The sequence below is a fragment of the Acanthochromis polyacanthus genome, chromosome 15 (assembly GCF_021347895.1).
Source record: "Acanthochromis polyacanthus isolate Apoly-LR-REF ecotype Palm Island chromosome 15, KAUST_Apoly_ChrSc, whole genome shotgun sequence".
Classification (NCBI taxonomy): Eukaryota; Metazoa; Chordata; class Actinopteri; family Pomacentridae; genus Acanthochromis; species Acanthochromis polyacanthus.
In genome coordinates, this window is record NC_067127.1 from 6,079,707 (window position 1) to 6,101,452 (window position 21,746).

Consider the following 21,746-nt stretch of genomic DNA (forward strand, 5'->3'; position numbering starts at 1 on the left):
CTTATACGAATGGAGCAGTCGACAGGAATTCACTCTAGGACCAAACAGTAATAAATGGCATGATGGCAACGCACATATGAGTAAAGATTCGTTCTCTTCTGTGTCAACGCCAGTGCAGACTACACTGACATAATTATTCGCGTTTAAATACAACAAAAGGTAAGTTTTCCTAACACTTTCAATAAACTGTTCTAAATATCAACAGTATTTTTCCAGGACATGTCCCGTTTTTATGTCCTGCCCTGGCCGTACTGGTTGTTTTTAATAAAGTGAAAATTTCCTGGTTTTCATTGTTTTTCATTGGGCCACTAAAATAAACTAAAACAAACTAACAAATGCCTTTATTGGTTAGTTTGTGTACGTATGTGAGAGCTATTTTTGTTAAAGATGGGTTTCTAATATAGCAGACGTATTTTTAAAAAAAAAAATTTCTAATGCAGAAGAGACATTATTTCTATCATTATTGCATTCGTTATTTTTGAGACTTGTTATAATAAAACATGTTGAGTAACCTCTGGGAAGCCTGTATTTGGTAATATCACAACTATCTATCCATACAGAGGAGGTATACCTTAAATGGGTTGAACTTATAATTCATCTTTGAGTAAACTTTAAGTATATTTGAGAATCTCATTGTTGGGCTGAGTGTCCTGGTTTTCAGTGATCACAGTATGGTTACCCTACTTTAGCTAATACTTCACTCTTGCTTTGTAACTGAATCTAGAGACTTAATGTAAGAATAGCTCTCAATGCATAATCTACATATAATATCTTTTCTATCAGGTCTTTAAAAAACTCCAACTATGGACGCCCTGCAGAGGAGAGTGATTCAGGAGGACATGGTCCAGTACAAACTCTTCTTGATCCAGACAGATGGTTCATCTACACAGGAGATTAAATCATGCCTCACTGATCTACTAGAGGAGATACTGGCAAAGGTTGCTCCTCTCCTGATGCAGTACATTTGGCAACATCAGCCTTTTAACCTCAGATATCATCCTGAGAAAGGTAAACACACAATTAATCAATCAGTCAAAGTTTATTTGTAAAGCCCTTTGCAACAGGCAAAAGGGTGACCAAAGTGCTTCACAGTGAACAACAAGAAAATACCATCAAAGCAATACAGTAACTTAAAGCAGGACAAACACTCACACTCACACCTGCAGGCAAATTTAGAATAATCAACACATATGAAGCCATTTAGTGTGACAGAAATGGAGACAAAGAATTGTTCGACACTCAACCGACAATCAAGGTCCGAGAAGAAGACATCTACTGACTTTTCAGGAAACAAAAGAACAGGAAGACAGCAGACCCAGACCGAGTGTCACCTCCCTGCCTCCTTCCTGCTTCAAATCATCCCAGTCCCCAAGAAACCCGAGATCACAGAACTGAATGAGTACAGACCTATCGCTCTGACATCTGTGGTCATGAAGTCCTTTGAGAGACGAGTGTTGGCCCACCTGAAGGACATTACTGGACCCCCTGCAGTTTTCCTACCGAGCAACCAGAGCAGCTTCTTCCCTCAGGCCATATCCCTCATGAACAATAAACCAGAAAATCATTAAGGACTACTATCACTACCAGTGCAATATTCAATACACAATTTGTTACTCTGGTTTTACACTTTTACACAGTACTTCTTATACCTGTAGCATTTCTTATTTAGAATTCTCAGATTTAGATTTGTTTATTTATTCTTTTGCTGTCTGTTTTTGTTGCTAGTCGCTGCTTTTTATAATAGTGAAGGCTTTCTGATTCTGATGTATTCTCTTCGTCGACAGGAGGTGTTCCCGCTCACATCGGAGGCAGCACTCAGTTTGGAGACAACGTTGAGGACGAATGGTTTATCGTTTACCTCCTTCAACAAATCACAGAGGCGTTCCCAGAGCTGGCAGCGAGGTGAGACAGAAGTTCCGATTTTTCAAGTAATAATAATAATTTGATGGATGTGTTAAAGTGTTCATCAGCCATTTGTGTCTCAGCTTCCAATCTTCATTTTGTGTGCAGAGTTGTGGACAACGATGGGGAGTTTATTCTGATTGAAGCAGCTGATTATCTGCCCAAGTGGCTCAACCCAGACACCAGTGAAAACAGGGTGAGTCCTTCAAATGTGATGATGGTGTTTTACCACTTTAACAATCACTAGAACAGATATAACATGTTGATGCATTATCGTGTGTATATTCAACAAAACTCCATCTCTATGAATATTCTGTCTGACAGTCTTATTTAGTTCTGTTTGGTTTCAAGTCTGTCAGGTCATTCTTTAGTGGACTGGACCAATAAGCTAAAACCTTTTGTTATGAGTGACAAAATACATGATTAACATTAAAGTCATTTCATTTGTGAGTAATGCATGAAAGCATGCTAACCACTGGCACAGCCCTTTTAAATCTCTTCTTCTACATTTTCTGTGTTCACGTCTTCATTGCTTATTTTCTTTTACAGGTCTTCCTCTATAGGGGGGAGTTGAATATCCTGCCCTGCCCCTCTAAATCCAGTTCAGTGGGATTTAAAAATGATGTGGTACCCAGTGTGACGCAAGCCCTAGCACTGCTCTCAACCCATCCAGAAGCCTGTCGGGCAAATCCCAAGATTTGCTCAGCCCTGAGGAAAAGACTGCAGGGGTAAGAGGGCTTCCACACGTGAGAAAAGTCTGGTTGTAATACTCGGCTTTAACAGCATTAGCATTAGCTGCCTGTGGTCATTATTGGTCTGTATAATGTCAGAATGCAAGATTTTAAGGTGCAGAGTCAATGTTGGATGTATCCATACCACAAACTTTGTAAAACACTTGCAGACACATAGAAAGATATTGGCAAAATCTGTAACAACTTATCTCTACTTTCTGCACAGATACCCTCAGAAGATTAAGGCTGGCCTCCACCGTGCCCACTGCTTCATACCTGCAGGTATCGCCACCATACTAAAACAGCGGCCAGACCTGGTTGCTCCTGCAGTTTCAGCGTTCTACCTGCGGGATCCGGTAGATCTGCAGGCGTGTCGAAGCTTCAAGACCTTTCCTCCTGAAACACGAGTCCTCACCGTGGTAAACACACAAATATTTAAAAAGTTAAACGTCAATTCTTTGCCTACAATGCTGCCATCTTAAAATAAAATATTCTGTGTCAATATATTGATACATTGAGCAGTTTGCGTGTTACAGTTTTGATTGTCTGTTTCATCGTTTGTGCTTTGATATGTATTTCCAGGTGACGTTCACCCGTTGCCTGTATGCCCAGCTGCAGCAGCAACAGTTCACACCAGACCGACGGAGTGGCTTCACTCTCCCTCCTCGCTCTCAGCCCCAGTACAAGGCTCATGAGCTTGGCATGAAACTGGTGAGACATCATCTGTGTTTTTTTTTTCCTCATCCTTTATGCTTTTATTGCAAGCAAGAGTGCAGATAGCAGAGTGTTTTGCATGTCATTTAAATTGTTTATCTTTTTTATTTGCTCTGATCCTAGGCTCATGGCTTTGAGATCCTGTGTTCTAAGTGCAGACTTCCTTCTTCAGAGCCTGATGCACCAGTCAGCTGTAACCCTCAGTGGAAAGGCTTCATTGAGAGTCTGAAGAAAAATGGCTACTTCCGGGTTAGTCCCACCGTTCATCCAACTTAAAAGCACACAGTGTTAAAGATGCACTATACTCCGCATGTGTCTACTATAGAGAGTTTTTAATTTTACTGCTGTCAAATGCAGGGAGAGCTGGAAGGTTCCGTTCGTTACAGAGAACTCACAAGATCTGCAGAAAACTTCTTCAAGCAGTCAGTCGCCTCCACATCCAGGTGAGGTTCTTGGCTGTGCTCATACATGACAGACTCTGGGTGAATACACCTGCCTTTGACATCCAGGTGTATCTGCCTGAATGCACCTGTTGTTTCTTTTCAGTGATTTGACTCCAGGTGAGGAGGTTCTCCAGCTGCTGCACAGCTGCCCTCCATTCAACTTGGAGGAGCTGAAGAAAGAGGAGTCACAGCTCCCCCAAGAGGACAGTAAGTGAAAGAGCTGAACAGAATGATATGAAAAGAAAATAGCTCTTCTAGTTGTATTTTGAGAAATTTGGAAAGTTTAAAGATTCATTCTTTGAGAGCACATTGGATGTTGTCAACGTGTCAAAAGGTGACCGATATTGAGAGGAGAAATAAAATATCAAAATATCAGCGCAACATAATTTATGGCAGGATATTGTTGGTTTTTCCTGTACAAAGAGGAGGTTTGACATTTCACTGAGAAACTACAATTCTTACTTCAGAACTCTTACTTCGGTCGGGCAATTAGTGCCCGACCAACATGGATTTAGCAGGAAAAAAAATCAGATAAATTTAAAAAATATGTAATGAATAAAATAGCTTCTTTTCTGGTCCCTTAATGCTGATAGTAACAAAGATGTGAATTACAAGCAGAACATTTTCCTGTTTTACAAGACTTTGTCCCTTAGTATTTGCGTATCTTTACAACAGAGAGCAATTTTCAAGCAGAAAAACATGCAACAAAGCATTAAACCTTAAAAAAGAGTCAATCTATAAATAAGTTATGAAATGCATCTTGTTTTGTACTTCTTGTTGCTGCAAACTAGAGGTAGGTTATATATGTATAAATGCCGTATATAAGCAACACAATGAGTGACGTTACGGTCAAAACATTATTTCTGCTGACCTCTGATGCCCTTCAGAATCAGAATCAGAATATTTATTGTCATTGTCACAAGAACAACGAAATTGTGCTCGGAGCATCCATACAGCAGAGTTGATAAGTGCAAAAAAAAAAAAAAACCTCACAGTAATAAATATCATAAATAGCCCAGTACAAAAAGCCCCACAATAATAAATACTGAATACCATAAATCACCCAGTGCAACAAAGACATAACCGTTGGGGAAGAACGGGGAAGAATTGATAAATAACATTTTCACTACTTCATTGTTTTCTTTGCCATAAAGTCAGGACTCGTATGAACCAAAGTAAAAACCAGAGACGCCTTTCTCATCTGTCAAAACATGTCTTCTTTGACAGAGTTGCATGTTAAATATAAAATAGTCCGACACTAATGCTACTCCATAACACGGGACCTTGTAAGAAAGTAAACATTGCCTTTGTTGGTCCCTCCGCTTCCTGCCAGTTCCTTTCACTTTCTGTCTGTTTGGTATGCATCCCCCATTCTCTACCCTGCTCGCTTTCAACTATTTCCCATAATTAGTTTCTCTTTGTGTCAATCTCCAGGTGACAGCTGGCTGGATATCACAGCTCAGGATTTGGAGCAGCTTTTGCAGGAGAGAAGCGGGGGGAGAGCTGATGTTGGCAGCCAAAAGTCCTCCAGCTCCACCAAGCAGGCGCAGCATGACGGAGATGCAGAGGAGAAGAAGAAGGAGACGGAGGAGGACAAGGAGGAAGAGGCCGCTGGTTACAGTCTGGTAGCCGTCAGTCAAGGGATGAAGAAGTTCCTCAACGCCATGTCGTCGCATGAGGGAGCCGAACTGCCCTGGTGAGACAAACTGACTGTGTGGCCTGATTGATTTGGACAATTTTTAGCCAAGATCATTAAAGGCAGTGACGAAAATCTGCCTGAAGTAGTATTTACTAAAAGATAACAGAAAATCACACCCACACATGCTGGTACATCTGACTAAAATCTAAAGTGAGATTTGAATGAGCTTACATGCATCATTTTGTCTCTGTGATCTGCTGTATTCACGCTCTAGTCTGTCTTGATAATGTATTTAGATTGTCTCATTCACAGAATTTCATTTTCTCACATTGTCTTTCAGGAGTAGTTCAACTCAGCCTTTTAGTTTCGACCCAGACTCCATGACCCACACACTGGACAGACTGCTGGGTATGTAGAAGTTACAAAAGATGTTGAACAGTAAATGTAATAATAACAATAACTTTATTTCAAAAACAGAGCTTACAAAGTGCTTTACAGACAGGACAAAAAAGGATGCTCAGGAAGAACATTGAAAACAGAAGACTGGTCAGTCCAAACATGGTAAAAGATTCTCCAGATACATTTGTACAACACCAGATAAACTCATGAAAGGCCACATCCCAGTAGGAGAAAGAACAAGTGGAATAAAGGGAAAACAGAAAGTAAATGAAGGGCAAAAGAGAATTAAATGAGCAATGAAATAAAGTTAAAAATTCAAGCAGATTCAAGAGGTTTCTTGTCATGTGTACAGAAAATCAGACAGTTACCCGTTGTAATGAATTCTTACTTTGCTGCTCCTCCTTCACCAAAATCTAAACAGCGTGTTAAAAATAAAACATTTCTAAATAAAAAAGCAGACTTGAACTGACAGCAGCAGTGGTTGTAAAGTGCACTGTACATCTGTAAACTTGGTTTGGATCAAGTTACTATGGAAAAGTGATGGCAGTAGAAATTAAAAAGTCTGTTATAAACTGAGGTAAACAATCATACAATATGAGTGAATAGAGTTCAGGTCAGTGTCTGATTGCATAAGAGAGTCATTCACAAGCCTGACAGCCTGCGGGTCAAACCTGTTCATTGACCGAGTTTTTCTAGATGTCACACTTCTATCGCACCTGCCTGATAGCAGGAGTGTGAAGAGGCTGTGTTTGGGATGGAGCCACAACCAAATATAGTGACGCAGCATCCAGCTGTTCTGCTCCTCACCTGTGGAAAAAACTTCCTGAACACCTGAGGTCTGCTCAAACTGTCGGCTCTTTTAAATCAGGCCTGAAAACCATATTGTTTACTGCAGCGTTCTCTTGTCTTTAATGCACTTTTATGATCTCAGTGTCTACTTTTATGTTTTATTTCTATGTTTTTAATGTATGTCTACCTTTAAATCGTTTTTCTTAATGTTTGCTTTGCGATTGTAAAGCACTTTGAATTGTCTTGTGTATGAATTGTGCTTTACAAATGAACTTGCCTTACTGAATCTGACTGTCTTTTCTTTTTAGGAAGCAAAGATGAGGAGCTGGATTCAGACGATCTGGATGATGATGATAATGATGATGATGAAGATGAAGAGGACGTGGAGGAGAAAGAAGAGGATTTCACAGGTCATTCAGAGATGAACGGGACAGAAACTTTGGACAGTCTCAAAAGCTACATGGACCAAATGGATCAGGAGCTGATGAGCACTAACATCGGACAAAGCTTCAGTCAGACGGTAAATACAGATTGTGATTACGTCCTCTTCACATCAGACAGTTCTCTCTGCTCAGCATCCACCTTAAGATCTGTATCATAATGAATCCATATTTGTCCTTGTTGCAGAATTTCAATACGGCAGGTTTGGACAACGACACTCTGCTGAGGGAAGAAGGACCCGAAGAAACCGAGGAGGAGCTCCAGCCTTTAGACCTGGACATAAATCTGATCAGAAACATGCTGGAGTCCCTCAGCTGCCAGGACGGGTTGGCCGGACCAGCTTCTAACCTGCTGCAGAGCCTGGGGTTACACCTACCACCCAACTCTGATCCCTCATAAAGGACTGACACCATGAATGAGGCAGTATTTGAATGGAAGGCGATGAGTAACACACCAGCAGAGGCCAGTGTCTGCAGCAGACAAGTGCCTTTGCTAAACCTTTGGTACTTTTGTTGCCAAAGGATGTTAAAGATTTATATGATACGTCACAAATTGTTGACATATTGCAGACATTCACCACAGCACAGTGGTAAAGATAATTTAAAATGCTTTCAAACTGTCATTGTTTGGACTTTATTAAATCAACCTAAATATAAATAAGAAAGGGAGACTCATAGATGTGCACAGGGTAAATTTATTCAGCTTCAGTTTTGGTTGTACTGTAAATATTCATGTCTGTTTTTCCGTGCATCTTTTTAATGTTACTAAAGTGTTTCTCTGACAGTTTTGTGTTCTAAAAGCTCTGAAGTGACAGGAAAGAATAGGTTGTAGAAAGCACATTGGAGCCATTAAAACCTAATGCAAGAGGAAGACACAATCACTCCATAAGTGCTGTTTGAAATCACAGCTAACTATATGTAAAGGTGAGATTATTCTGTCAGGTTTACTGTGAATTTTAGTACAGGCTGCTTTGTGTAATGTTGGGATACGTGTGTGTGTTTTTGAAAACAGTTACATTTGATTATGCACAGAATAAATACTTTTTCTCAAAGTTTCATTTCACTTTCTTCAGTGTGTACAAATTGTCTTTGGTGCAGCATCATCAGGTGGTTTTATGACATTTTCACAGTGTTTAGTGTTAGTAAAGGTGCAATTTACATTTTTAAATATAATACATGTCCACATTTCAACAACAACTTACATTTAAAATGTTTCCTTAGATGCAATTGAGCTTCAGATAATAACTTAAAACAGTTACCGCCTAACCATATGACCTATGTAACGCTCTCCTCACTGCAACCCCTTCTCATCTTAGAGGTCAGATTCATTCAGGGGAAACTTCAACCAACTTCTGGTTAAAAATTCATTCAGTCAATGATTGGAGTTAACATATTTTTAACACTGTTAAACATGTAGTGAACGAAGATCAAAAGTCCCTCACTGTTATCCCTTTCATCTGAAAAACCTTCAGAGTCATTCAAGGGCAACTTTCTCAGAGATCAGGCTGAAAACATATTCAGTGAGGCAGAACAACGGAAGTCGCTTAAATACTGTTAATTGTGTTGCACATACACTTGGGCCCAAAAGTGTTCGTTCATTATTAAGAATACTCAGATAATTATTGTCAATAAACAGTCACAATTTACAAAATAACTCAGATTTTTTTTTATAAAAATACATTTAAAAAAGATGCTTGTTATTTGCTGCTCTAAAGTGTCATCTTCGGCTGTAAATAAATAACTGTATTGTCTGATTTGCTTCATTGTTTAAGACCCATTTTTGAAACTACGCATTTGAAATCAAGATCACAATCTGTAGGTCACTGATTAAACCCCAAAAACTCATCTCCGTGTATCAAAACCATATATTTAGAATATATTTCCATGAAAACAACTCTGTAGTTTCGAAAAATGGCTCAGATGTAACCATCAGAATATGTGGACTCTATTCTTTGGATTGCTGGGTTTTCTGTTCTTTGATTAATATTGGCATGGTCTTCATCTTACTATGTTAAGTGCTATGAGATGACACGGTAAAACTACGTTGCGCTGCACAATGGTGAGTTGTGATAATAAAGTAATTTAGCCATACATGCTCAAAGCAGAAATCGACTCCAATGAAGAATAATGTTACAAAAAGTCTGAACTTGCAAGCAGGAGATTGGTTCCTACGATTCGTTATAAATATTTGCTATAAACTCTGGCTGTCTGAATCAGTGTTTTTGAGACTGTCATTGATACGCTGCGGTTTCAAGGTTGAAATAATCAACTATGATGTGACTCCCCACATATTAAAAAAAAAAACCTCTACATGGGTATATTAGCAACCTAAAAAAATAAAGAATAGCTTATCTTTAGCTGGAGGAGGCTAAGACCAAAGTGTGTCTGTCATTGCTTTAAATAATACATGATGTTCTTTACTGCTGCACTCAGTGTACTCAGCGTGGTTAGCACTGTTGCCCCGCAGCGAGAAGATCCCCGGTTCACGTCATGGCCTGGGATCTTTCGGCATAGAATGTTCTCCCTGTGCATGTGTGGGTTTCCCTGGCTTCCTCCCAGAGTCCAAAAACATGCTGAGGTAAATTGATGATTCTAAATTGTCTGCTGATGTGTATGCATAGCCCTGTGATAGACTGGTGACCTGTCCCCTGACTTCACCCTAAGTCAGCTGGGATAGACTCCAGTCCCCCTGCCACCCTAATGAGGATTAAGCGGTGTATAGAGAATGGATGGATGGATGATTGTCTTTAACCAAAACAGGGTGATCTTTGTTTGAGCGGTTTAGCCACTATGTCCTCTCCTGTACAGATGCTGGTGCTCAGTTGCTTCAGTTTTCTAACACTGTCACATTTGGGCAAATATCTGACAACAAAAATGCACTGAGAAAGCAACTTAGCAGTGGCAATTTTGCAGAAAGAGGAATGAGTGGCATATGAAGCATATTTATAATAAATACACGACGCAACAACAACCGGGGCAACCTAAAAGTCATAATTTGTGTAATTTCATGAATTAGTAATCTTAAATCACACCTGATAACTGAGTACTGGTTAACAAAAGACACATTCAACCTTTGGACCCAACTGTAAATCATTAGTGTGCCACAAATTTATAGCTGACAGTTTGATAGTTAGTCTACTGTGCACTGCTTCCCCATACTGACAGCTTGTATTTTATGACTCCATATTGTAAGAGAATGTGAGTCAGAAGGAGAACTCTCCACAGAATAAATAACACTGTAGTCCGTGCTTAAGTTATAGTGTGTGCATGTCGCATTAGTACCGTACGAAACAGTCAGTTATCTTCCGTAGTCCTCACCGAGTGAAGCTACAGAAGATGAGAAAACGGCTGCATCACCTGCCTCGCCGAGTGGAGAAGCGTGGCAGCAAGCGGTGACACACACAGAGCCGAGATACCGACCAGAAAGTTCAGCACCATCCCCAGCAGAAGGATGGCGAGCAGGTATCCGTGGAAGAGCAGACTGTGCCAGCTGCCCTGACCCAACACCTTCCAGGGACTGTCCGGGTGCAGCAGCCACAGCAGGCCCAGCACCCAGCTCTGGTTCACCAGCTGGGTGTAGTACAGGTCAAAAACAGACACCTGGGCATCGAGAGGCTGGCGGTGCTCGGCTGCAGACACTTTAGCCAGAAAAGTCAGAGAGAGACTGTGCAGGATTAAAGCCAGAGGTGCGTAGAGGTACTCCAGATGGTCGATAGCAGAGATACCGTTGGATGCTGGAGAAAGAGAAAGAAGAAGCTATTTAAATGCAAATGTACAAAGACATCCACTCACTGTAATGAAATTGATTATAACTATAAAAAATAATAAAAATAGAAGGGATTGTAAAAACTGTAAAACCTATCGGTGAGCCTTCACAATTTCAGGACTTGAGCTACGTTTTTTTCTCAAGTTATGGCACTTCAAATTTTGTTCCACGGATTGATACAAAGAAAACAATGCCAAAATCGAGAAGAGCTCACCTTTTCTAAGAATTTTTAACTTAAAAAGTTGCAACACCATCGACCAAAAACTTTACATGTGTTCTGCTTAATAACATGCATATGCACAGAAAAGAATCTGACAAATACAAGCAGGACTAAAGCCAGAGGTGCACATAGGCACTCCAGATGGTCAACACCAGAGATACTGGAGGATGCTGGAGAAAGAAGAGGAAGCTATTTAAATGTAAACGTACAAAGACATCCACTGACTATAATGAAATTGATTAGAATGATTTAAAAACATAACAGAGGGGATGGTAAAACCTCTCTTTTCACTATGGGATTGTCAAGTGGGGCCTAGTTATCTGAGATCCCAGGAGCAACAACTACCTAAATAAAAGCTTTAAGCAGACCAATGAAAAGTTAAAATGGGAAACATTATGTTAACCATATGATTATGCTTGCTAAAATATATACTCAAAATTGTTGATTGATGATTCAGATGATTTATTTATTATGTTTAGACTAAGAAGAATGATTTAAAAAGTGATTCTGTGTAACTAAGTGAGTTTTGAATTGAAGTAATCTGTGCTGTTCTGAGCTGTGTGCAGGGCAAAAAGCAGAAGTCACCATGACACTGCAGAAAGGAGGACATTGAGGAAGTTCTGTGGCCAAATATGGTCTTGGCAACATGTCTCAAGCAACGTGTGTGTGTGTTAACAACGGAAGGTGGATGCTGTGTACTTGCTGGAAAAACATGATTTCTGTGTAACTGATGTATGTGTAATAGGAAGAAGGTTGTGTCTTAAACCTATGAATTAATTAATTGGGCGTACCTACTAGTTAGAATTATGTGTGAAAATGTGTATGTGCTAAGCTGAAGTCGAGCTCGGGTATAAAACCCAGAGTCAAAGACACTGAATTCGGAGTTCTCCCCCGGAGGGGGGAGATGCTGCTCTCCGGAGCTGCCGGGGAGCATCGCCAGAGCTCTGAAGATTCTTCACCACGTCTATTGCCCTAGAGACGTGAAGACAACGCAGGACTTAGGCTGCAGAGTTCTTTGAGGACGTCGTTGGAAGCAAAGTTGTTCTAACTTTGTTCAAAAGAAGAAGACCACACTCTGCTGAAAGGAGAGTCCTGAGAGGTCTGCAGTTATCCAAAGAGATGAAGAGAGGCAAGCACCTACGGCATCCAGAGAGGCAAAGGAGGAAGCAGCAGAGGGCTGCTCCACTCCAGGGGCTGGAGGACCCAGTGACCCACCACAGCCTGATGAGACAGGGGCTTTCCACCACCACCATCCGACTGAGAAGACAGCTGAGACGCCCGCACTTGTGTTCCAGCTGCTGCTACTAAAGATAACTGCCAGACCAACGATTGGCTTTCGGGACCTCTCCACTCCCCCTGCCTGGGAAGAACACCCTCTGCCCACAAAGAAGACTTCGTACCGAGTCTGCTGGTCCACGGAGGAGTTCAACTAGACGCAGGTCAAGACCGGGCGTGGCAGCTAAGGCCTGGCTGTCCGCTCTCTCTCCTAAATTTACTAATTAGAGAAGATTCTTAGGTACGCTCAGCTTAGTTTAGTTTAGTTTGAAATAATCAGAAATAATTAAATTGTTTAATCATGAATTAATGCTGTGCCCCTGCTAATAATTGCTTAATAAAACGCTATATTGCATTTAAAGAGAAGTCTAATGAGATTATTATGATTCACCTATTCTGCATAGTGGTAAAAAGTTAAGTTGATTGTGTGCATTAAATCTAATGGTTCTTAAAGGTTACTTTAATCCAACTAGTTATTTAAACATTACCCCTGAGGTTAGTTATCCAAACCTCTAAAACGAACCTAGGAATATCAACAAGTGCCACAGTTTTAAGAGGAAAGCTGTCGTTAACAAACGTAATCGATAAATCAATTCTACTACTTAGGAGGGCTGCTTAGTGAGAGAGTATTTATTGGAGTAAGAGGGGTAAGACGTTTGGAAGAAGACAGTTAGGACCTAGGCGAGTATTCCTCGACACCAGCTTAATTATTCTGCTGAAACCTGTTAGGTGGAATACTAATAGGCAGATAGAATCTAACCCTTTAAACGGAGAGCTGGTCCTGAATTAACCTGAGGAAAGGGTTAAAGGAGGCTATACTGACCGACAGGATCTTCTCAAATAGAATGAAGATTGATAAAGAGAAACCCTTTTACCATTAGAAGTGTAGAAGTTTATCAATTTGTGAGATAAACTTTGGGAATAATCTGGATGATGATCTCAAAATGAGTACCTCAATCTGTCTGGGAAAAATGGGGAACTTATCTCACAACAAGAAGTGCTAGCCTGTTTTGTGTGTGGTTTATGTTCTATGAAAATAACACTCTCATCTGATAATCTCTAGTACTATGCTCCTAGCCTCTCGACCGTTGAAGTTCACAATACTGGCTAGTGGGGGGCGGATTGATTCAAATATTGATAATATTGATACCAGCTTTGATACTGAACGATACCGGCGTAATGACATCGATACTTTAGTTTCTGTCCTGTATGTCTGAATCCTCCTCTTGTGATTGGATGTTGTTCCATCACGTGACTCAGCAATGTCAGACAAACACTCAAACAGGCTCAGCAGCTACATCATATATCATAGCGGTGGAAAATGTAATTTATTCCATGGTTCTGTCAGTCCGTTCCTCCTTGATATGTAAAATGAGCTGTTTGGCTGTTGGACGTTCCTCAACCAAAATTGAGGAAAAAGGAGGCAGAAAAGTAGAAGTCCGACTGAGACACAGCTGATGATCAGACTGTAGGCAAAATTAATAACTAATCACAATCATGATTTATAGCTTGTAATCACTATACGAAAACGATCGAAATGTGCTCCGCTCTTAAAAAATGTAGCACATTTGCACGTTGTTTTCTTCGCTCATAGAAAACAACACGTGGATAAAATCAATCGCTTTCGTCTTGGACAAATCTGAAATGAGGACACTTCATCTCACTCTTTTCAAAGTAATTTTTGCTCACACATCTGTCTGAGCACCGCAGCCACTGAGCATCATCTACCACAGTCTGCACTGTGAGGCGTTTAGGGAACATCGGTAAATGTAGTGGCTGTGATAGGCAAATGTTCAGCTGGTGAGGTGTTTCGCCTCTAACCAGGTAGGAGCGGCGAACTGACAATGTCTGTCTGTCACACCAGTGTGACTACTGAAAAGGTTAATGTGGAGTATCGATATCGATATTGACGATACTGTATTTACTCGGTATCAGATCGATCGCACACCACTAATAGTGGTATACACTTTGTAAATGTGTGTATTTGTATTTTGTCTCACTATGTAGCTCCGTAAAAAAAATAAATCTTTGAAAAAATGAAAATGACAGTAATAAAGAAAAAAGATTGCTTGAAAAATAGAATAATGTGGAACAGAAAAAGAGTTCTAGGGTTTCTACAGAGGTATAAAATAGAAGGTTTGATGCAAACAGGAAACAGTAAGATAGGAGAAGAACAGAAACGTAGTGGTTAGGGATTAAAAAGTAAAGCTTCCTCCTATGTGTTTTCAGACATTATTTTAGGTGTAAGTTTTGGTTTAGTTGTTTTTGGGGGTTAGTGTATGGTGTATTTATTTCTCCTCCTTTATGACACTGTGACATCTTTGAAAGTCAAATAAAAAAATAAATAAAAAATTGGAAGCTGATGAGAGATGAATTTGCAAACCCTGAACTTCACCACATCTAAAGGTTTACCTGTGATGACTACAGACGTTCCACTTAGGATGAAAATCAGAACAGAGATGTGGATGGACGGTGGGGATTTAAGCTTCAGGGCGAAACTCAAGCCCACAGTTACTGGTGCCAGCAGAGGCTGCGTGAAGAGGAAGGGTCCGGCGTACGAGCTGCTGGCTTTGGCCCACATGACCAGAACCGACTGAACGCTGTAACAGATGGCAGGCAGCAGCAGCCTCTCGCCCAGCGGCTTGGAGTAACGTTTCAGAGGCACCAGTCTCAGGACATGGAGGAGATTTAAGAACAGGAGGGAAACCAGAACCTGGAAAAGATCAGATGTAGTGTTAATAACTGATCTAATGACTGAACTCTGCACAAGAAAGCAGAAGCTGGTTTGTTATATTGATGTGAGCCTCAATACGTACCTCGGAACCTTTTACAAGCACTGGTTTCTCACAGGACCGGTCGGAGTGGGGCCTAATTATTATATATCTATTATTATTATTATTATTATTATATATCTGTTCTATGTGTAACAAACAAATTAATGATCTCCATTTATTTCAGCATGAGCTGGAAACAAAAACACGCAGAAGTTTTTTTTAAAAAATTTAATTGTAAATAAATTCAGGCATCAAGGGGTTAACCTGTCAAGTCAACATTTTCAGTACTTGAACATTACATCTAAAAGAAACATATACTACCAGTCAAAAGTTTTTGGACGCACTTTCTCATTTAAAAGAATGAGAAAATGTGTCCAAACTCTTGACATAAACAGTGAAGGTCAGTGTGTGGACAAGTATGACCTTCATTTAGAAAACTCTTAAGCGGCTCGTTCAACCTTTGGACAAGTTCACATTCACATGTTGGCCCTTTGGACTGCCATTTGGTTAAACATCTATCATGCATCTATCATCTATCACGCCTTTCTGTCGCTGCCCCAGCACCACCGACTCTCCGCTCTGCAGTACACAGCAAATACTGAGTTACAATAGCCATGTGAAAGTTAACTACGATAATAATAATAATAACTTTGACAGTTGCAACACGCAACACAGACAATCAAGCAAGCTACAGGAGACAAGTCAGAGCAGTCAATTTTTAAAAAAAGTGAAGTAAAAATGACAATAAATTAAATGAATAATTAGCTGGATTAGCACGTAAATCAAACAAGGGAATGAGGCAATTTGAGAATTAAAGAAGAAGATTGAGGGTTCAAATTAAACGTCTAAAAAGTAGAGAATTAAAGAATTAGAGAGATCACAACAAAGAAAGTAAAAAGTAAAATAAAACGGGAGAGACTGTCTAAAATAAACAGAACACAATACAGAATAAAACACTAAAAAGTAAATATAGCTTTAAGTAAACTTCAGATAAAAGCAAGTCTATAAAAGTGAGCTTGAAGAAGTGATTTAGAAGTAGTTTCTGATTCTGCAAGCCTTATCTCCTCAGGCAGGTCGTTCCAAAGTCGAGGGGTGCAAATGGAGAAAACCTGGTCACCCTTAGATGTAAGCCTCGGCTTTGGAACGACCAGAAACAATCCACCTGAGGATCTAAGGCCGGCTCATATTGGGTCAGCAAATCAGAAATGTAGCTTGGGGACTACGACCACTAAAATAACACTTCAATGAATCATAAAGCTTTCAATGAGCAGTTTTATAGTGATGCATCGCTTTTTTAGGTGTCAGCATCTTATTGCTTATCTGCTTCCAGAGATGTAGTGAACATAATTGCAGCACAAGCAAACGCTCGACTGTCAGGGGACACATTAACCTGTGCAAACAACTGCATGTGAGCAACCATGTGCAATGTGGAGCGCTTCTTTCACACGCCTTTTATTAGCTTTTGTAAAACCCATGATGACTGATTCAGTCTGACCAAAGAGGGGACTGTCCAGACAAACAAATCCAGGCTGAGTGCAGGAACCAACCTGGCCAAAGCAGAGCGCCACAGGATACGGGTAGTGATACTGAGGGATGAAGATGCCGGCCACAAAGTTCCTGAGCCTGTCAGCCTGCCCATATATCACCACCAGCACCAGGCTGAAGGTGGGAACCAGCGGCTTCAGTGCATGACTTGATGAAAGACTCCTCACGGCGTAGGTGCACCATCCTGCCCCCCACCTCGCCCAACTGCACACAGGAACGAAGAAAATAACCTGGATTTATTTTTAAATGGTCACCAAAAGAAGACGCTTGTTATGTCTGGTTTACAGACGGCCTCTTGTATGTAATGAAAGTTTGACTAGATTTACACAACTAGCTACTCATTTATTTGATCCCATGAGAAAAAGGTTAGAAATGGAATAGGTGTAGCAGCCATTTTCAGCGATTACCTTTCACCTAAGCTATGCCGCTGTTCAGTGCAAAGGTTGCTGTGATCTAAGTGCAGGTGCCGGTTATCTGTTGACAGTGGGGTGATAGGAAAAATACTCTATGCAGACCAGTCAGGAGATCAATATGTCCTCCAAAGAACAGGAGAAAGGAATTAGAAGTGTCAGAGAATCCTCATACTTGATTTCTAAAACTATAAATCAGGGGTGTCAAACTCATTTTAGTTCATTCAGCTCAATTTGATCTCAAGTGGGCCTGACCAGTAAAATCACACCATAATAACCCACAAATAACGACAATTCCAATTTTTTTCCTTTGTTGTAGTGCCAAAAAGTACATCCTGAAAATGTTCACAAAAATGAAGACACAATTCAACAAAAGCGAGAAACAAAAAACAAAAAAAATGAGACAAACAACATGAAACAAAACAAAAAAGAGACAAAAAATTTGATTTAAAAAAGAAACAAAGCGACAAAAACAGGACAAAAAATGACACAAATGAGACAAAAAAAGACAAAAAAGACAAAAAAGAAGCAAAACGACAAAAAATAGGCAAACAACACAAAACAAAAAGACACAAAATGAGAAAAACGACACACAAAACAACGAATAAAGAAAAACATAAAATGGCAAAAATAAGACAAAAAAGAAACACAAAGCGACAAAAACAAGAAAGAAAATGACAGAAACATGAGCAACAAAAATATGAGAAAAAAAGAGAATATATTACAAAAATGAGACAAAATTACAAAAGAACAAAGAGCAATATAGTATTTTACTTTATGATCAAAACAACTTGTCAAGATCTGTAAATTATTTTAAATTTACAGTTTTACAAATTTACAATTTTCAGTTAATGTCTTCTTTGTAATTTTTACACTTTACAAAGTCATCATATGGGCGAGATTGGACCCTCTGGTGGGCCGGTTTTGGTACCACTGCTATAAATGATTCAAAATTCAAGGGCTTTTTTTTTTAACATGTGGGGTTATTCTAAATCAACTCACCGAAGGCCCCACGCCTGACTAACTTCAGTTTGACTGAGTTTTTTCTTGAAAGTGTTGAACATTGATGGAGTTGACGGTGTGTAAACCACAGGTTAAAGATTATTGAAGAGGGTCAGACCATGGCCAGTTTTGCATCCAGTTTGAAGTGTCATAACTTGAGAAATAATGTAGCCAGAGTCCTGAAATTTGGCAGTCTCATTGATATGTACACATGGTCTTCACTGGTACAACCTTGTTTTGATAGAACAATACAAACTAGTTATATGATGGTGCAGATTTGGTCAAAAAATGTCAATGTTTCTGTCTATGATTATATTTCACCAACCATTATATGTTTATTTTTCACCGTAAGAGGCAGATTTTTCTCTCTGTGACTGTCATCAAAGGGAGCTTTAAAAATGTAGAATATGGTGCCGGTCAGAGGCATACTTTATGACAAAAAATGATTGAAATAATGCCTATTGCATAAATGTCCAATATTTGAATACAAACTGAGCAGGTAATATAGGTGAAATCACTCCAATAGTCTCCCAACTGACAGAGTTATATAATGTTGTTACTGGGCTGATAGAAAAACCATAGTTTTCCAACTCATGCATAAAATAAATGTAACTGAACATCAATGTGATTGTTTACGGAAATACTACTACTGCTATTTAAAGCACTATCAGTTGGAAAACCATGATTTGGCCACATATGAGTTTTCAATCATTTATTTTCTCATAAAGTACCGGTATGTCTCTGACTGGCACAATACTCTGCATTTTTAAAGCTGTTATTGCTGTCAATCACAGTCAAAAACAAATAAATAAATACATTAGCCTCTTAGGCTTACAAAGGATTTGGAGTTGACAGAATATAAAAAACCAAACCAAAACACATGGACATTTTTTGACCAAGTTTGCACCATCATATAACAGGTTTGTACTGTTCTATCAAAGCAGGTGAAGACCATATGCACATATCAATAAGCTTTCATAATTTCAGGACTTTAGCGATGTTTTTTCTTAAGTTATGGCACTTCAAACTTTGTTCTATAGATTGATGCAAAGAAAACAACGCAAAAATCGACAAGAACTCACCTTTTCTAAGAATTTTTAACTTAAAAAGTTGCAACATCAGTGACCAAAAACTTCACGTGCAATTTACTTAACAATCAAAAAATAAATGAAATATGAGATGATGACCTTGTTTTTTTTTTTTTTTTAGAAAATGGGTGAACTGATGTGGAATGAACCTGTGTTATATTCAAAACTGAATTTAAACTCCATCAACTAATTTTCTGTATGTATCTTAAACAGACCCTGAATCATTGCGTTCTTGCTCTGCTTTGGTTGTTCAGGATTAAATATGTTTTGACTCCGTGCTAAAACTTGGTGCTACTTGTGTTTACTGGTAGTGCGCATTTTTTTTCTAATTAAGTATATTAATCAGTCTCTAGAGGTGTGAAAGTTGTTGTGAAAGTTTGCTGAAGTTGTTAAATTTGGGTATCAAAATGTAAAATATTGCACAATTTATAATATTATTCTCTAGCCTGTGTAAAATGCAGAAACAGTCTTGTAATAGTAGCAATGTAAATTACAGTATAAGCACTGGAAGATATTATAAATAATGCACTTAATAAGGTGTCCTTTAGTGATGTTTTTGCACTTTATGGTAGATGATAAAACCATTTCATTATAATAAAATTCTACTTATCCCCTGTTGAATGACAATAAAGTTGAATCTAATCTAAGCTAAGCTAATCAAAATTAGATAATAGAAAAAATAAGGAAGATCTCACGAATTGAACTATATGTATCATAATAGACATATTGGTCAAATCATGACTTAATTTCAAAGAATTAAGCTAATAATAGCTACAAAAATCACAAAAAAACGGACACTTGTTTAGCAGTAATGGCTCCGTCCAACTTGAAGACATTCGATAGACTAACATAGCAAGTAATAGTGCTTGTAAACCTGCTGCTTAAGAAAAAAATATGCCAAAACACGCATATTTAAAAAGACTCAGCTGCGCATCTGTGCGTAAAAGCAGGGAAAAAACGCGAAAGAAACGCGTTTTACTCACTGTTTGTAGTTCCTCATGGAGCCATTTTTCATTTTAAACTCCAATCCTTCCCTCCGTGAACCAGTCACTTCCATCCATCCATGCTACTCCTTATACCAGGCACACGGTTATAATAAAAAAAAAAATCAAAAATAACTAAGTGAGCCTTTTTGCTGCCTGGTTTGCTGCCATCCTGCTCGGTGAGAAGCTGCGGTCTGTGCAGCGGGCATTCACCTCGTTTGTTTTGTCGCTGCGTCCTGATGGACTTTGCTCTCACCCAGTCTATCTGACGTCCCATAATTTAAAAAGCAATCAAGGCGGATAATTATTAGAGGTCGTTTTTTTCCTGGTGCACTCTAATAGCTGTGCATGACATAATACAGAAATATCAGCCCAATTCAGCCTTGGTTTTGCTGCAATCTATTCATTCTATCTGACCTAAAATGTTAAATAACTGGATTTTTTTTAACTTTATTAATATATATTTAATGTAATTTTAATATGTAAGTAAAACCCTGGATCCACTTTGTGAAGCTGTGACACCTGTTTGTGACATTCCCCACAGCTTTTCACTCCTGCCCCTCACCCACCCTGCCAGGATCCCACATGGCTGCATGACTCAGGCTCTGGTTAAGCAAACAGACTCATCAGACTGAGAGGATGAAGCTCTGAAACCTCAAACAGACAGACACAACAGCAACAGCATGAAGGTCTGCGGTTGATCCTGTGGCAACAAGCCTGAGAGCTACAGATGGTTTTCTTTCATGGGTTCATTTGGGCTCCAAATGGAGGTCTGACACGGATCGTGTTTGCTCTAATAAAGTGCACATGCTTTGTGTTTACACTGATGTAAGTGATAAATGTGTAAATGCTTCACTGACTTTCCACAGAGTGTAGACCAGGTTGTTAGCAATTATTAGCACAGCAGGGGGCAGTAATTCTCTGTTTTTATGTAGGGAGCCACATAACCTTCATCCCTCTCTATTGGGACATTCCTCTTTTATTGTTTTCAGTATTAAATTATGGTCAAGTTAATTAGGGTTTTTGAACTTTCATGTCAAAGTGAAAACAGGTTTCTGCTAAATACTGGCAATTAATTAAAAATCTAAAATGCATAATAATGGATTGCAGGTGTTCACTCCCTTTGAAGTTACTCATCTAATTCAAATTAATTGAAAGAGCAATTTGTTTATATATTGAGGTTCTGTTTAGCCAATTTTCTTCTAATAAATACTTGATAATCTTGATTTGATTGTGATTAGATATCGTCTACTTGACGTTCTTGAGCAGACAAGTTGTCTCCATAGTGGGCTGTGATCTGAACGTGGCTTTTCTCCCAAAGTTGTATAGAATCCTCAGAATTGATGCTGGCAGTGGTCACATGAACGTGTGGCTTCGTTGTATCACTTCTCCTGACGTCAGTAAACCTTACTCTCAACCTAAGTCATCTGAGACTCCGGAGTGTCTCTGTGTCAGCCTCCTCGGTCTTCTCTCCACATCGCAGAAGTTCCAGCACAGAATTCAAAATAAAATCTCACTTCATAAAACAAAACACATTTTAAAAGATTAATGTATCCAACAGTATATAAATACAGAAGTTGCACCTCAACTGGATAGAAAAGATAAAATGCTGCAATAATGTGATAC

General features: G+C 39.3%; 2 protein-coding genes across 2 annotated transcripts; one reads left to right on the top strand and one right to left on the bottom strand.

Moving 5' to 3' along the window:
- The first annotated feature begins 15 nt into the window (after positions 1-15).
- On the top strand, positions 16-8,109 carry ecd (ecdysoneless homolog (Drosophila)). Its single transcript, XM_022198354.2, has 14 exons — positions 16-159; positions 784-1,008; positions 1,785-1,902; positions 2,011-2,098; positions 2,452-2,630; positions 2,860-3,052; positions 3,216-3,344; positions 3,471-3,596; positions 3,705-3,790; positions 3,894-3,997; positions 5,225-5,486; positions 5,770-5,837; positions 6,926-7,137; positions 7,245-8,109. Exons 2-14 carry the CDS (start codon positions 804-806, stop codon positions 7,455-7,457), a joined length of 1,983 nt encoding a protein of 660 aa, XP_022054046.2. The 5' UTR covers positions 16-159; positions 784-803; the 3' UTR covers positions 7,458-8,109.
- Positions 8,110-8,641: 532 nt separating this feature from the next.
- On the bottom strand, positions 8,642-20,510 carry si:ch211-248a14.8 (uncharacterized). Its single transcript, XM_022198355.2, has 4 exons — positions 20,121-20,510; positions 16,640-16,841; positions 14,731-15,031; positions 8,642-10,791 (listed from the first exon to the last, which is right to left on the bottom strand). The coding sequence occupies exons 1-4, from the start codon at positions 20,192-20,194 to the stop codon at positions 10,385-10,387; spliced, it is 984 nt and encodes a 327-aa protein (XP_022054047.1). The 5' UTR covers positions 20,195-20,510; the 3' UTR covers positions 8,642-10,384.
- Between the last annotated feature and the right edge of the window lie 1,236 nt (positions 20,511-21,746).

Excerpts from the sequence above, each read along its gene's own strand:
- ecd (XM_022198354.2), top strand. The coding sequence starts at position 804 with ATGGACGCCCTGCAGAGGAGAGTGATTCAGGAGGACATGGTCCAGTAC. Across the intron at positions 1,903-2,010 it reads TTCCCAGAGCTGGCAGCGAG|AGTTGTGGACAACGATGGGG; the intron begins GTGAGACAGAAG and ends TTTTGTGTGCAG. Across the intron at positions 7,138-7,244 it reads GACAAAGCTTCAGTCAGACG|AATTTCAATACGGCAGGTTT; the intron begins GTAAATACAGAT and ends TCCTTGTTGCAG.
- si:ch211-248a14.8 (XM_022198355.2), bottom strand. The coding sequence starts at position 20,194 with ATGGAAGTGACTGGTTCACGGAGGGAAGGATTGGAGTTTAAAATGAAA. Across the intron at positions 15,032-16,639 it reads TGGCGCTCTGCTTTGGCCAG|GTTCTGGTTTCCCTCCTGTT; the intron begins GTTGGTTCCTGC and ends GATCTTTTCCAG. Across the intron at positions 10,792-14,730 it reads AACGTCTGTAGTCATCACAG|CATCCAACGGTATCTCTGCT; the intron begins GTAAACCTTTAG and ends CTCTTTCTCCAG.